We start from the raw sequence: 17,546 nt of genomic DNA, 5'->3' as shown, positions 1-17,546 counted from the left end.
GCTGCCTTTATATAGTGCGGTTGAATCGAGCAAGGTAATGTGGGTACGTAAACTCAAGCAGCAGGGTGGAATTGGTATGCAATATCAAAGATATCAAGGGCCTAGGTAAGACATCGTAATACATAATAATGGAGAAAGCTATTCTCTATACATTGTGCAACATGCCTGCAGTATAATGTAAAACAGGAGTGTTCAACGCCAGTCCTCAAGGGCCACCAACAGGCCAGGCATTAGGGATATCCCTGCTTCAGCACAGGTGGCTCAATCAGTGGCTCAGTGTGCTGAAGCAGGGATATCCTGAAAACCTGTCCCGTTGGTAGCCCTTGAGGACTGAAGTCGGTTGCCCCTGCTGTAGAAGGATGCTGTCTGTATGCAGTGCGACAGGTCCAGGCTCGGCGTTACAAATCTGCAGTGCCTCCTCCGCACCGTGTAATGAGCCAGGACAAGAGGTTACCTGCATGCAGTGATAGTGCGTGCTTTTCCCATTCAGGTGACAACCGTGGTAGTACACGCTGCAGTCATCCAAAGGGCTGAAGCGCATGAAGCCATGCTGCAGAGAGTTGTCGCGTTTCTTGTGCATATTATAATGTCGGATCACATCCTGCTTACTGGTGAATCTCTGAGGAGAGAGCGTGAAAGAGGTGAGGAAGAGTTAGAAAGCTCTGCTGTACATACACGGGGGAGACTGTCCCCGCGCTGAGCTCCATCCCACTCTCACTGCCATCTAAGTCAGTGGCACTTGAAATGCAGGACTGAGCTCTGATAGTGTGGAGTCCCAGTGAAGGGCCCACGTGCAATCACACGCACAGGTGAAAGGTCAGTGCTGGCCACGCACAGAACATTGTTAAACACACGTGAACACCCACACGGGCTACATCTCGATACATGTGATATAGCCAGGGGTGGCCAGCTCCAGTCTTCAAGAGCCACCAACAGGTCAGGTTATAAGGATATCCCCTGCTTCAGCACAGGTGGCTCAATCAACGGCTGAGCCACCTGTGCTGAAGCAGGGATATTCTTAACCTGACCTATTGGTGGCCTTTGAGAACGGGAGGTGGCCTCTGCTGTGATATAGCATCAAGCACTACTTAGAATGTAAGCTCTTCGGGGCAGGGACTCGTTTCTTCCTAATGTTACTTTTATGTATGGAGCGCTTATTCCTTTTATGCCACGTGTGTTACCGTTGTAAAGCGCTATGTGTATCCGTGGCGCCCCACAGGATTTGGGTCTCTAGCCTGCTGCCCGTCTTACCTATGTGTTCATGGGTAGGTGTATAAGGACATTCCCCCTTCACGCTGCCCTTGCTATATATATATATATGTATGTAAATACAACTGTATGCTCATCTGCATGTCTTAGGCAGGTCTGCAACCCCGCCTTTCACCATTATCACCCAGCATACAGCACTTCCACTGCAGCAAGGGATTCTGGGAAATGACATGCAAATGAGCACACAGTGTCACTTTTTGCCTCAATAACCATTTTTAACATGGTTCCTTATAGGCTTAAGCTTGCTGCATGGTCACAGCTTATATATATATATATATATATATATATATATTTTTTTTTTATTTTTTTTGATAAATACATTTTTTTTTCTTTTTTCTAAATGATATATTTTCTTATTTCAGTGCTGGGACTTTTACACCCGATATGATGGCCAACGGGTAATTCCTCAGCACCTTTCACACATTATTATTTTTTTTCCTTTTCTTTCTTTGTATGCATGTATATACAGTTGTGCGAAAAAGAAAGTACACCCTCTTTGAATTCTGTGGTTTTACATATCAGGACATAATAACAATCATCTGTTCCTTAGCAGGTCTTAAAATTAGGTAAATACAACCTCAGATGAACAACAACACATGACATATTACACCATGTCATGATTTAACAAAAATAAAGCCAAAATGGAGAAGCCATGTGTGAAAAACTAAGTACACCTTATGATTCAATAGCTTGTAGAACCACCTTTAGCAGCAATAACTTGAAGTAATTGTTTTCTGTATGACTTTATCAGTCTCTCACATCGTTGTGGAGGAATTTTGGCCCACACTTCTTCACAACGTTGCTTCAGTTCATTGAGGATTGTGGGCATTTGTTTATGCACAGCTCTCTTAAGGTCCAGCCACAGCATTTCAATCGGGTTGAGGTCTGGAATTTGACTGGGCCATTGCAACACCTTTATTCTTTTCTTTTTCAGTCATTCTGTTGTAGATTTGCTGGTGTGCTTGGGATCATTGTTCTGTTGCATGACCCAATTTCGGCTGAGCTCTAGCTGTCGGAAAGACGGCCTCACTTTTGACTCTAGAATACTTTGGTATACAGAGAAGTTCAGGGTCGACTCAATGACTGCAAGGTTCCCAGGTCCTGTGGCTGCAAAACAAGCCCAAATCATCACCCCTCCACCACCGTGCTTGACAGTTGGTATGAGGTGTTTGTGCTGATATGCTGTGTTTGGTTTTCGCCAAACGTGGCGCAGTGCATTATGGCCAAACATCTCCACTTTGGTCTCGTCTGTCCAAAAGACATTGTTCCAGAAGTCTTGTGGTTTGTTCAGATGCAACTTTGCAAACCTAAGCCGTGCTGCCATGTTCTTTTTAGAGAAAAGAGGCTATCTCCTGGCAACCCTTCCAAACAAACCATACTTGTTCAGTCTTTTTCTAATTGTACTGTCATGAACTTTAACATTTAACATGCTAACTGAGGCCTGTAGAGTCTGAGATGTAACTCTTGTTTTTTTTGCAATTTCTCTGAGCATTACATGGTCTGACCTTGGGGTGAATTTGCTGGGACGTCCACTCCTGGGAAGATTGGCAACTGTCTTGAATGTTTTCCACTTTGCAATAATCTTTCTCACTGTAGAATGATGTACTTTAAATTGTTTGGAAATGGCCTTATAACTCTTCCCAGATTGATGGGCAGCAACAATTGCTTCTCTAAGATCATTGCTGATGTCTTTCCTCCTTGGCATTGTGTTAACACACAACTGAATGCTCCAGACAAGCAAACTGCTAAAACTTCCGCTTTTATAGAGGTGGTCACACTTGCGGATGATCAATTAATCAAGGGCATTTGATTAGCAGCACCTGTCTGCTACTTAGCATCTTAATTCCTATGGAAGCAGTAAGGGTCTACTTAGTTTTTCACACATAGCTTCTCCATTTTGGCTTTATTTTTGTTAAATAAATCATGACACAGTGTAATATGTCATGTGTTGTTGTTCATCTGAGGTTGTATTTACCTAATTTTAAGACCTGCTAAGGAACAGATGATTGTTATTATGTCCTGATATGTAAAACCATGGAATTCAAAGAGGGTGTACTTTCTATTTCACACAACTGTATGTATATATATATATATATATATATATATATATATATATATATATAATAATAAATAAAGATATACATACATGTACCGCTCTGTGTTACGTACGCAACCTCACATCCCACATACATAACAAAGTGTCATGCAGAACACAGCGTGTGGCGTCAGGCGCAGTGCAACACAAACACTGTGTGGGTTTAGGCACTTTAGAGATCAAAAGCCTCCTTACCTGGTAGTTACACTCGGGGTCCAGGCAGTGGTAGTGCTCCCTGTACTGGTACGCACAGTGAATGTGTCCACAGTGCTGGCTGCCTGAAAATCTGCACGGGAGAAGGAGTCACTGAGTGAGGAGGGCACACAATGACAGAGGGTGACAGGAAGGTGGGTGAGGTGACAAAGAGGACAGAATGCACAGTCTTAAGAAGGAAAGAGAGACAGTGACAGAGTGGGGGTGAGAAGCAGAGAGAGAGAGAGAGATAGTAGCGTGAACAGGTCCAATTAAAGATAAAGTTCTGGGGCAGGGTGGACCACATTAATAAGTACCATAGTGGTGTTGATCATGTCTGAATTTAGGACTATTTTGCACAGAAACACAGACAAATACACAACATGCATGCCATACATACAGATACACACACACACACACACACACACACACACACACACAGCCTGCTGATAGAACAGGTTTCCTGAGGGACTCCTGCACAGGCTTTGGGTGTCTGATTTTGCTCCCTGTCCCCAGTAGGGTGAAAGGTTAGTTTGGATGTTAAGAGAAAAATGGCAGAATCTGTGGCAAATGGGTAAATGTCATCTGGACCTACAGGCAGACAACTCTCCCCCACCTCCATACAAACCACTCCTACCTGGCAATATATTTCTGGTAAATATTTACATCTTCAGGGGGCTTGTCTGGGGGTAGTCCATTCCTGGTGAGAAAGACAGGGCAGAGCTGGTTAGAGTCCATTCAGCTCCCTATCCAGCTCCGTCTCATGCCACACTCCCGGATCTGGATGTTAGTAACACGGACCCAAAAGACCCCTGTCTGCCTGACTCAAACAATGACCCAAACCCACTTCTGCCCTACACACACACATACTCCATCTAACCTATACATAAAATACAATGCGCACCCCCCAGCCCCCATCATTCTCTCTATGTACCATCCTCTCCTAAGCTTCTCCACAAACACTTTTACAGAAACCCCCACATACCACTAAATGCAGTGACCCGAACCTGCTGCCTTTCTGCTCCAGATAACCGCTCAACCCCCCGCCACAGTTGTAGCAGGTGTTATCACTCCCATTACCGCACACAACAGCATTACTGCTGGCTTCCACACACCGTGACACAAACCCCAATTTGTCCCACACACAGTGACATGATCCTCATCCTATCTACCCACAGCTCACACTCACCAAACTTGTCTATGTGCCCCCACACATGCAGTGATACAACACTGAGTGCCCTCTCACACTGTGACAGTGCCTGGCTTTTGCCACTGTAAAAAGACCCTTTCGCTACAGTGATATTGGCGCACAAGGAGTGAAGCTCAGTCATAGTTTTTGTCGTTTTCTTCCCCGTACAGCATCCAGTTTACATGTGGTTATAGAAGAGCTGCAAGAGAATGTGTGTCCTTGCATGTGTCCTGTGTCTTCTATAACAACCCTGATCTCATAGGTGGTTGATAACCCGGAGCCAAACATTAACATACCTATTATTCTTCTATCATTCCTAAAGATGCCTTCCTTTCATGGCCTTTCCCTACACACTACCTGCAGACCTGTTCCCCTATATCTGATCCTTTCTTTTCATCGTTCAGTTTGGGACCTGTGCTGTCTGAAGGATACAGGACTAGTAATGGACCTCACAGGTGGGAAGGGAGGGGATGTTTTCTCTATACCACTGCCCTGTGTATGTGTGGTAATGACCTATATGTGTGCAGTTGATAGGGCTGGTAATTAGTTATCGGTTATCGGGTGCTTACTTGACTGTGGAGACTGTCCCTGTAGTGATGGAATCCGTCTTTGAGAAGGTAGATTTCAGATATTCGGGAGTGTTGAAGGACAATGTCACGGGCTGCTCTGCTGCTGGCACGGGGGTGGCGGGAGTGCTTGTGATAGGTGCTTGGGCCAGGCTGGGGACCACTGCTGCTGGCTTTAATGGTGTGAGCTTCTGGATATTACGCACATCGTACTTGGAAGGACGCCCCACTTTTCCCGTCTTAAAAGCAATGGAGCCGCCCATGTCCTGATTCCCTTCCCCCGGCTTGAAAAGGTGAAGATACTTGACATTTTCCAGGTCGTACTTGGAGGGCTTCTTATAGGTATTTCCATTCTGTGGCCTCAGGGACTCTCCCGTTTTTAGCTTCTGAATAAAGAAGTCGTATTTGGATGCTCGGGACATCAGACCCTGCATGTGGGAGCTGCCAGCTGTCGACAGGGGCAAGATGGTGGTTTTTGACTCCGGCAGAGTGGTCGCCTCATGCCCTAGCACCCTGACGGACAGTGGCTGCTGTGCCGGTTGCTGGGTTACAACTTCCTTGACCTGCAGTGTTTTGGAGTTGAGCTCTTCACACTTTGCCACTTGGGGAGGCCAGGGCAGGTTCTCGCCAGCCTTCAGCTTGCGAATGTACTCCTCGTACTTGGAGAACCTGGCTCGTTTGCTGAGGGGATCCTCAGCAGTAGGGGGATCTGAGGTAGAAGCATTGAGCTTCTCAAAGCTGATCTTCTTTGCAAGCTCGTCCCGCACATTGGGCTGGGCGTACCCGAACATCCCGAGAAATTCATTCATAGTGTTGGCTGCATAATCGCGTAGAGATGAGGCTTCTCCTGTGTGTGTGGAAGAGGTAAAAGCTCAGAATCACAGCCACACAGCCTGCCTTATCCTTCCCTACACACGTCTGGCTCACTTGTTAGGTTTTATGACTTTTAAATTAATTTGTTTAAAAAAAAAAAAAAAGTAATTAATACTGGGGTAAAATAAAAAGGAGTTCATCAATGGCAGGAAAATCAATTCCCTAAATGTTCTCAACGATGGCTTTTCAGTACATTAAACAAAGTTTTCATAAATGTCTCTGCTCTCTCGCTCTGGCCTGATATGAAGGAAAGTAATTTTTACAGGAAGACAAGCCAAGTGCTGTCTGTCAGAGTCTGCGGAGGGTGAGGAAACGGACCTTTGTGGATTCATAAAAGTATGAAACACAGTGCTAGCTATCCATCTTCCTATAAATCTATCCACCTTCCTATAAATCTATCCAGCCGTTTACCCATCTTTACAAAAAAAAAAATATTATTAATATTAGAAAAATATAGGCATAAGAACACGATGTATCATTACAAATATATTAGCAAAAATCCCCCTTACGGTAACCTTCCGGTTTGTGTGTATGAAACAGAGTAAGGGGGTGCACAAGGGGGTTCTGCCCCCCTGCAATTTATTTTCATAACCTCACCCGTCACATGTATGGGAATGCCATGTGGGATGTCATGACAAAGCAGAGGCTGGATTGGGCGTCACAGGTATGGTGAGCAACGAGGGTTATTTATGATTCAGTGACTCACATTCTAATGTCACCAACTACCATAACTCAACCCCCTTCCGTTATTGATCAGAATCAGAACATTAACATTATGAGGAAGGCTAGGGAGGGGTGGGGGGGAGTTATGCTGGTGAGTGACCTATAAGTGAACCATCGATGGTCACCCCTTACTTTTAATCTCATCATATAGATTTTGTTTTAATGGATTTACTTTCCTTTTAGTGCTGGGAAACGGGCAAAATCTCCGAAAATTCATATCAATGTATTTGTAATCACATGGCTCCATGAACTACATTGCTATGGAAAGTAATGTAAATGTTGGCATCAGCCAAAGTCAGTGCCAGTCGAGAAGCTAACAATGTTTTGTCAGTGAGAAGATTTCTATGGATGAATTATAATTGGAATTATCTTGAAAATGGTCCAAGTTACAGATCGTGTACCTCGGATCGTCCTCTGTCGCCCCTGCCATATTTGGTAACATTCTGTTTAAATGTTTTGCTGATATATTTTCCCAATGAAAAGTCTGACATTTGTGTAAAACTACTGAATGAAATTTTCAGAAACTCTGGGAAAAGTCTCAGACTCCATCTGCCGCGTTTGGAAACAGGGATTAAACGTGTCACGAGCCTATATATATATATATATATACACACACACATGGATTTGCAGGCGTAATGTCAGAAGAAGCACGCACAGGAGCCTGTAATTATAGTGCAAGCAGAAAATTGTGTTATGAAGCGTGTGTTTGTTAGCACAGCATAGAAGACAGTTGATCAGTGATATTTCTTTAGGTTTGAGCTAGGGCTCCTTGTTTAGCTATGCACTGCAGGCTAGTACGTAAACCAGCTAAGAGGTTGTGGAGTTGACCTGTGCACTTGACAGACCTTAGCTGAGGATTACAGTGAGTTCATTAACAACTTGCACAAGTCAAAGCTAGGGTTTCCGAGGCAAGGGATTTGTGCGTGTCTAGATTTTTCTCAGAATGCATAGATGTGACCACTGGCAATTCTCATATGCTATATTATGACATACAGTGCAAGCATTACTATTGCAAATACATGTTATGTTGTGATATATTGCTAAATATCTTATGGTACTGTACAATTAAAGTTAATGGCACAGGTCACCTCTGTATACTGACAGTGAAACAAATACCGCTCCATTTGTTCTGTAGATAATTGGACCCATTATGTTAATTGTCTGGGGTTGGAGTCATAATAAACATGATTTCATACATGAAATGATACCGCACTACGTGTACATTATCTGTGCAGAGAAGATTTCCTGTGCTCCTCTCCCTCCTGTGTCCCTTAGCACGGTGTCAGGGGAGAAACATCACACAAAACTCAGGCAGTGGGATATATATATATATATATAGCTAGCATGCTATATTTGGAAGGGAAACACTGAAGAGGGAGGAATCGTGCCTGGTCTAGGATCCCATAAGTAGGAACATATACCGTACTTTACAATCCTTTATGCTGATCATTTCTGTGTTCGCTTTGGGATGTGTGTGTGTGTGTGTGTGTGTCTGTGACTTAGTATGAGTGCATACGAGTGGAGTCACCTTGTCCCTCAGAGGGACATGCTTTCCTATGGGCGTCTGCTGAAGGTCACACATCTTCCCATTGATCTCACAATGTTTGTTAATTACTTTGTCACTGATGTGGTGAAGGATAATTAAACAGCTCTGTTTATATCTTCATGCATAATTATGAGGCTTGCACGGCACTGCCACTTTCAGCCAACCAGCAACAGCCAAGCCAACACGTTGCCCGCCTAAACACTCACACAGTGATCTATAAGAAGCCAAAGCACGGCAGAACAGCCCAGTAACCCCAGTGTATGTGGCCACCCTGCAGAGCAACAACAGGCACTGTGCAAAAATCCCCCAACTTACTATCAGCGAGGGACGAGTGGATCTGTGTGTGCACTCGGGGAAGGGAGTAAGGGGGTGGCACATACTTTTCCATTTAAAAGCACCATCAGGGACATCGGGAATAATTGGGGCTGGGTGTTTGCTCTAGGTCAAGGGTGGCTACCGTGACACCTGTGCTGAAGCAGGGATATTCTTAAAACCTGGCCGTTGAGGACTGTAGTTGGCCATTCCGGCTCTAGGTAATGGACAGCTAAATGTGCACTGAGGATCAGTGATAAGTGGACATGACCTAATAAGTGTCAGGGGACCCCACTGAGCTGCACATGGGTAAGAGATCACAGCCTCACTCACCTGAGGATGCAACTGGGGTTGGTTTAGAGGCTGGTTCTGGTGCATCCTTTGGGGCGGTTCTGTCTGAACCTCGCCCCTCCTTGTAGGTGCCGCCCTGAGAGACTCGCGCCTCTTGCCTGTTGTCTTCTTCGTCGCTGCATCCCTTCGGTTGTAGCATGTAGACACCTTCAGGAGGTAACTCAGCCAGCCCTACCCTCTTACAGTCCTTGCTTGTCCTTTCAGGGGGATCATCTGTGTACTCCCCATTCACCCACTTCTCTATCACCTCCCTGCGGCGCTTGTCCTCCTCTGCACTCCTCTGCTCAGGGCTCAGACTCTCCGTGGGATCCGCTTCTTGGGCTTCTTCACCTTCCCTTTTGCTGCTCTCTGGGGGCCCTGGTTGTTCCGCCTCCCCAAGATCGGACCCCTGCTCAGACACCACTTGCCTCAGTTTGGCACAGATCGCATTTAGTTTCAGGCCGCCTTTCCGTTTGGCAGCCATCTTCGGCTTTCCCGAGGTTGCGTCAGTGCAAACACTTCTTTCAGCTGGAGGAGGGGGTGAGGGGACGGGGACAGAGAGAGAGAGAGAGAGGTGTAACACGGCTGGAGAATATATGAGGTAACTGTAATACACCACGTTGTCACCCTAATATTCTGTACCCAGAGCTTACTTTAAAACGAAAGGAAAGTCTCAATGTCCTTTCTCCTGGAAAAATCTACTACATATTTTGCAAAGTTGTGTGTCTGGTCGCTACACATTTGGACACCTCTTAAGATACAGTCCCCACATTTTACATGGTGATTTCTGAGATCAAGGAGCAGGTTTTTGCCAATTTTTTTATATTGGATGCCATTTTGAATCAAGATGGCGGACTGACCCTTTCAAAACTGTACTGATTTTAACCAAATCTCGGCAGGATTGTAAGTAGCCGGACTGAAGTTAGAAAATTCACGCTTTGCACATGGTCAACTTTATGTTGGATGCTCCAGAGGGGCAAGTGGAATTTTGTTTATGTTTTTGCGCCTGATGGAAACACCAAAAATATAGTTTACCCAACAGCATTGGAATAAAAATACATCACAATTTTTCATTAAGAAACTAAAAAAATAATTGTGATCTATTTATAAATCTCAGTATTTTAAGGGGTTTCTTAGAATTCCCAAACAACGCCAGTCATTTCCCCGCTAGTATTATTATATAAATAAATAAATAAAATACCAAAAAGCCCACAATGTGTTCTGGATTGTCAGAATTCCCATTATTAGGAAGAGGCTAAACTAATAAGTGGATCTTATCCACAAATGCACATCACCTCAGTAATTACAAATTACACGCGCCCATACTTGGATATCAACTCAATCCAAATATACGCAGCCACGCTGACCTCTACTGGCGACGCAAGACGGACATCCAGATGAGTCTCTTTTGTGCAAAGTGTTAGCAGCAAACCACTGGTGTCAGTCAGACCCCCTACAATGCTCCCGGCAGCCCCTGTGACAAGCTATAATCCTCCAACCTGACAGCTCAGTACAAACAGACAGGAGGTTAGACACATTGTCATTGAGCCAACACAACTACTGCACAACTTAAACTCCTGACAGCTTCTGTAACACAAGAGGAGTTTGGAAGGATGGAGGGGGGTAAGGAGGTAGGGATATGCATCATGTCAGGACAGATAGACAAATGCACTAAGCCAGAAATACATCTGCAGTACTAATCCACTGTGAGAGACACAAATTCACGTCCAGTCCACCTAGTGCACAAATATGTTGGTGTCAAGAGGTGAAAGCAGTGCAACCAGAGATCTGTAGCTTAATCGCAAACTATCCGGGCGCGCTCTACTGGAGAGGACCCCGTCTCAGTTCTCACACTGAAGTCCCTGAGAGACCCGACCGAGAGGGTGAGTGACAAAGACTAGAGAAAGAGAGAGACGTGGATGCTGAATGAGAGTCCAATGAGCTGAGCGACGGTTATGATGGAAGCTGCAGAGGAGATGAGCGATGGATCACATAAAGATGAAAAAGTGGCTAAGGCAGGGGTAGCCAACTCCAGTCTTCAAGAGCTACCAACAGATCAGGTTTTCAGGATATCCCTGCTTCAGCACAGGTGGCTCAATCAGTGGCTCAGCTGAGCCACCTGTGCTGAAGCAGGGATATCATGAAAACCTGACCTGTTGGTAGCCCTTGAGGACTGGAGTTGGCTACCCCCGGGCTAAGGTATAATAAAAGTGAATGCTTAGAAATTAAGATATTTTTTTAAATTTCTGATCAAATGGGAATGCATATATGCACCCCAGTTATTCATCTATTTAAAGAGGGGGGGGGGGGGAGAGAGAAAGTACTCAGGACAGGCATCAAAAGCAATGCAGACAACAACCATTTCACATCAGTTCCGGGTTACCGCGTGTCACTCTCACGTACTGATAGATGGGATGTATGGTCACCGATGGGTTAATACGCGCCCCTCCCACGGCGCGCTAGGTAAACGAGTCTGCTTTACTGTTGTTCTGTTTAAATAAACATCCCGTTTTATTTCATTATTCCAAAAAGCGAAAATGCTTTTTTAAAATTTGACATCAATATAAGGAAGACATTTATAAACCCTGCCTGTCAACGGGAACGTTTTCATCTCTTTCCCAGCACAAGCTCACCCACTGCTGTATTTACACTCGCAACTTCCTCTTTAAACAATGGCAGCGCAATTTAATTGCCGTATGGTCGGCCTTCTCAAAGCAGCACGGACTCATACCAAGAAACAATGTATAAGGTATGGGCCTGTGTGGATTTCTGCTTATAGTCGCGCTGAGTTTGTGTACCAGTGTATATCTTTTTCTACAGTCATTCTAAGCGTGCTGTGTGTGTGAAGCCATCAACGGCAAAGTGTTCAGCAAAAGAAGCTAGTACCAGTGAAGAGTTTAAGGTGCTGAGCTATATCTCCATCTGTACTTCTTGGGAGTGTGGGTGATACTCTAAAGAAGAATTGCACACACCCTTGCATGACTATGGCATGCAGTGCAGTAGGGGCAGTCCTATGTGCTAAACAGTATATGAAGTATGCTTGCTGTGACACTCAATGTGAATTTCTGTGTGTGCAGGATACAGCACACTCTGCCACACAGTTTATCAATAAAACACATTATTGCTTTTAGTCAAGGAAACGACCTTGGGTCTGTGCTGTCCCGGGCTGGCAACCTTGGGAATTTCTAGCTCATACTGTCGCTTTAGTCTTTTATCCTTGCTAGGGAAAGTTGGAAAGAGATTTCCATATTATAGAAGATGTTTGTGTCTTGTTGAATTATTTATTTCGCTTATACAGGGCACAACCCAACGTTAGAGTGTTGATATGGTGTAAACTGACCCACAACTCCGTTTCAACTGATTGAATATTCAGTAATAATGGAATAAGCTAAGGCCCATCTCACAACCATTTCATGGATTGCCCACAACTCAACTTTTCCATGGCATCCTCACAAGTTCCTGCCTCTTGTTCACATCTGGCTCATGGCTCTCACAACTGGCCAAAGTCTGCTCAAAACTGATCCAAGGCTTCCTCACAATCTGTCCACATCTTGCTCACAACTGGTATATATGCCTTGCCTATAACTAGACCATGGTTCCCTCCCAACTGGCCCATTGCTCCCTCACATCTCGCTCTTAACTAATACACAAATGGCCCACAGCTTACTCAGAACACATTAGATAATCGTAAAAGCCATAGGAGTTGTTATACTTGGCTCCCCTTTCTACTCTGTTTTTTATTTCCTCTCGCCTTGGAGCCTGAAGAAGAGCTGGAAGGTCTCCGTCTGTGGCTTAGCCTTTTATTGGAGGGACATCTGTTCCCAAACATGCCATCCACATAGCCTGTTAGCACCAAATCCCCCAAATAGACAGATGAAATATTAATCCTGTGTATTTTCATTAGATAAACTTAATTACTCGGATCTGATAAACTGATTCTCTCGACAGCACAGACAATTCACCCATAAACCTCATCACCACTTGTGTGCCCGGCACCAACTGGAACCTGTCACCTCTATCAAACTGTGCCACAGTGACTGCCGGGATGGGAACATTCACTGTTACACAAATACAATCACATACAAACAGATATACACCGTTACACGCACATTTAAACAAACTGATCAAATGTAGCACACATACAAATGGAAACTGACGGTTTAGCTATTTTTGAGACTTTTAAACTTCAAATATTCCATGAAATGTTTAGCATTTTGTTTGTAAAAGTCTAAAAGGATACAATGAAAGAAATAGTTCCATTTGAGTTTAATCGCCATCTCTGCTTTTGTTGTATTTGGTTAATTATATAGTTACAGGGGAAGCCTTATTGAAGAGAAGGGGTTGGACTTGATGTTATATGTTTCCCTTATATTATAATCCTTTGCGTTAATCTACATAATGTATACATACAAGTAGACATTGATATATACTCATAAAACCAAAGTATACAATGTTATCTACATTTCTATACACACAAATATACAAGCCTTTACAGACATACCCATTTACACATGCAGTTGCAGAAACTAAAGTGTTAAAAGCAATTGGTAAATGGTACAGCAGATTGCCCCAATAAATAATTTACTGATATTTATAAATATTCAAATCAGCAGGCACCAGAAATTGAAAGGGAGGTGACATTAATTCCAGAGCTCTGCAAATTCATTTGAGAATCGTTTCTCATTTCAAACAAATATTAAATCTTTGGCGGCAGTCCGGAAAACTCTTCCCTGCTTTCTGGTACCTCCCACAATGCATCCTAATCCATCCTGACCCCGTCACACAACTACACGGGGCTCGTTCACTAACCACACACACATCCCGAATCCCTCCCACCTGTAACACACACACACACAATATCCAACCTTCACCCATAACACACATGCATCTTGCATGTCCATCTGTAACACACCTACTATACACCCGGACCTCTAAGACACACTATATACCTATCCAGGCACGTGCTGCCCACTTATCTGTGTAACACACACACGCTATTTATATATTTTTAATAATTTATACTTCCTACACACAAACATCTCACCTCCCCTATAAATGTGGAACACAAACTGCACATATACTGTACAATAATACCCCCTAAAACACACACATTGTGCTTCCGTACCTGAGCACACAGTATACGGGCACGTTATAAATAGGCAGTCACATTTCTTGTCACTTGGCCTCCTGCAATGCAGTCTCTTATTAAAGGGCATTGTCTCTCTGACCTGTACTCCTCTCCCCCTCCCCTTCTCCTGATCCACTGATTGTCCAGCCCCTCTTCTCTAGTCCTGAGAAATGAGCCCCCTCCCCTCCCATATCTGTAAATCACACCGCTGCTAGGAGGGGGGCAGAACCTGGCACCCCCCTGAGTTATAGGCTTTCTAATGCACGGCCGGCTGTCAGCTCCCTGCACTCTGCTTTATGGCCCTGTCTGTGCGGCGCTGAACTCCCTGGTAGGAAATAAAGTTACCCCTTGGCGAGACATCTAAACATTTCATTCAGTGTGAGCCCTGGCTTAAGAAAAATGAGCACATATTTCTTCTTAAGGATGTATCCCCCCTTCCTTGGCCAGCACTCGCCCAATGTGTGAGTAGCAAAGTCTGCGGGGTCCACATCTTCACACCATCGAAAGCACCGTGTGGCCAGGCAGACCACGTTCCTGGAAGGGAGATTTGCAAGGAGATCCAGGGGGATCTCTTCAAAAGCAGCAATCTCCCTCAGCAGCCTATAGGAGTTCCACAAATATAATGTTAGGCTATTGCCCCTCTCCGGCTCTCCCCAGAGCAGGTCCTGTTCCATTTATTCCCCCTTTAAAAGAGATTGGGGTTTTTTTTTTAGTGTTAAAAATCAAGATTTTCTTCATCTAGGTTACCGTGGCGACCTTTAGTCTGCTCTGGGGAGAACTTCACCTTACCCGCCCGGGCACTTAATACTCCTGGACAGGGCATCAGATTTAAAATAAATAAAAAAATAACTTTCTGGTACTTTTAGCAGAGAGAAAGGGAACCTACTGTGCTTTATATACTTACACATTAGGTAGTATAATGGCGGGGGCATCTAACTTTGGATCAAGTGCTTTAAGTATGTAGGATGGTCCAGGGTAGCACTATTTCGCTATTTGAAAATGTAAACCATAAAAGTCTTTTTTTTATGGGTAAAAAGGATGTATTTGCTGTTCTTATAAAATAAACATGTCATAAGCACAGTACCACTACTTTTCGTGGCATTTCAACCATGGCTCCAATACCTTTTATTTGCATACTTTGGAAATCCTTATATGCAGGAGTTCCCAACTCCAGCTCTCAAGATCCTGCATCGGGTCAGGTTTTCAGGATATCCTTGCTTCAGCACAGGTGGCTCAATCGAAGACTGGAGCAGGGACTGGTTGAGCCACATGTGCTGAACCTGACCTGTTGGGGGGGGGGGGTCTTGGGAGTTGAGAACCCCTGTATTATGGCAATGCCACGTACTCCCAACTCAATAACTCAATCATTATTTTAATAATGTGAGAAATAGAATTTTATTTGTAACCTTTTTTTTTTTTTGCCAAAATGTAAAAGTAATTATTGATTGCTCACTGTGTGTGAATAACGGCTGGTTTTAGTTAGCTAGGCCGGGAAATCCGGAATGTTGACCGTACCACTGTTCTTCAACGCTCCACTTTTTCCCCCAAGAGAGTTACATTTGGAGACTTACTTTTCAAAAGTGCAATTACATGAAAAAGTTTCGTATTCGTGGCTTCAATAATTAAGCAGCTAAACTACAGTAATAATAATAATAATAATAAAATATAAATGGAAACCCTATTTCTTAAATGGTAATAAACATTTATTTTTTTTACATTTCTTTACATCAAAATCACACATTTTAATAATTGCTGTGTAATTGGAGAAACTACACACCGACGTGGATATCAAGGGTGTGTTTCAACCTTTGAGTTTTAAATCAGCAATGGGTTAATGGATAATGGATATTGGGTTACAAAAGCAGGAGTAAGATGCCCAGGAACAGTTTCTATTAGCATGGCTTTTCAACTCATTATAGGAGCATTCGGTACTGAAAGAGACAGGAGCATCTATACTAAGTGAACCTCAGGCCTCTGCTTAAAAGTGCTTGTGCAGAAGAAAGCGATGAATGATCACTGGAATGCATGACCTGCGTGCACGACAGATTACACGCGGGGTATGTTTCAAGGTGGTGCAATGTGCTTCAAAACACAGCACACATGCTCATCGCCATCACTTTCAGTGACATGTACTGCTTAAATGTGGTTCACCTGGCTTCTCGTCTTGGTGCAGATCTTAGGACAATGGGTTACTGCCACGTAAACCTGGACGGATTTATTTCGTCAGCGAGAGAAAGGAAAACGGGACCAGTTGTAGGTGGAAGTTATAATAACAACTTATATATTTAATATGGTCTTCACCATATCATTTCCTAACGCCTCTTCCTACCACTCCACATAATATTCCCCTGATATAAATTTGGGGCAAATAGCCTTGAATCATTGATGCAGAGTCAAAATGAATCAATTTGCACTTGTTTTGGAGCAATGCTCCGGTCTGCTAAATATTGCCCTGTATGTGAAATACTTTATTACTGCTAAATATTGCCCTGTATGTGAAATACTTTATTACTGCTAGTCGAAAAGTACTTATTGACTAAACAGAACAACGTGCCAACGATTAAAAAGTTAAGAGGTATTTACAACATTTTCCCACAATTTTATTTAACTTTGTCTGGATATAAACTGCACTCTGACTATCATCCTTCCACATTCTGTGTGGTTGTGTTACAACATCCTGAAGAAAATGGTCAATTTCGATACCAATTTGTCATTGCATGCAGCAGTTGTAATGCAGGGTGTAATTAAAAAATAAAAGCAGGGAAGAAAAAAAGATTGAAGAATCCCGCTGATGATGTCTCCAAAGAGACTTGTCCAGGAGTGACCGACTCCAGTCCTCCAGGGCCCCCCAACAGCTCAGGTGTTAAGGATATCCCTGCGTCAGCACAGGTGGCTCAATCAGTGGCTCAGTCATAATGACCCGAGCCACCTGTGCTGAGGCAGGGATAATCCTGAAAACCTGACCTGTTGGTGGCCCTTGGAGGACTGGAGTTGGTCACTCCTGGACAAGGACATCGCTCTCGTCTTATGAAGAAAAAGCCGTCAAGAAGATTGGGTGTCAAACCATTCTGAGATATCACATTCGAGCAAACGGATGGCTCTGCAGCCCCTCTGTAGCGGCTAATGGCTCTGCAGCGGCTAATGGCTCTGCAGCCCCTCTGTAGCGGCTAATGGCTCTGCAGCTCTCTGTAGGGCCTCTGTAGGGGCGAATGGCTCTGCAGCCCTCTGTAGGGGCTAATGGCTCTGCAGCCCTCTGTAGGGGCGAATGGCTCTGCAGCCCTCTGTAGCGGCTAATGGCTCTGCAGCCCTCTGTAGGGGCTAAT

At 44.2% G+C, this 17,546-nt stretch overlaps 1 protein-coding gene across 11 annotated transcripts in view; it reads right to left on the bottom strand.

Annotated features, from left to right (window-relative positions):
* The window catches only part of CASZ1 (castor zinc finger 1), a 268,349-nt gene that overhangs the window by 33,074 nt on the left and 217,729 nt on the right, over positions 1-17,546 (bottom strand). For 10 of the 11 annotated variants that reach the window (XM_075603508.1, XM_075603504.1, XM_075603507.1 and 7 more), the window contains 5 exons: positions 9,099-9,623; positions 5,315-6,158; positions 4,194-4,256; positions 3,560-3,650; positions 455-619 (listed from right to left, as the gene is read on the bottom strand). In XM_075603508.1, the coding sequence (XP_075459623.1) occupies positions 455-619; positions 3,560-3,650; positions 4,194-4,256; positions 5,315-6,158; positions 9,099-9,579 (1,644 nt within the window). In that variant the 5' untranslated portion in view covers positions 9,580-9,623. The remainder of the gene's footprint in view (positions 1-454; positions 620-3,559; positions 3,651-4,193; positions 4,257-5,314; positions 6,159-9,098; positions 9,624-17,546) is intronic. The other variant, XM_075603506.1, reaches the window with a different exon arrangement.

Source organism: Ascaphus truei, chromosome 6 (genome assembly GCF_040206685.1).
Source record: "Ascaphus truei isolate aAscTru1 chromosome 6, aAscTru1.hap1, whole genome shotgun sequence".
NCBI classification, from domain to species: Eukaryota; Metazoa; Chordata; class Amphibia; order Anura; family Ascaphidae; genus Ascaphus; species Ascaphus truei.
This window is presented reverse-complemented; position numbering and strand designations above follow the sequence as displayed.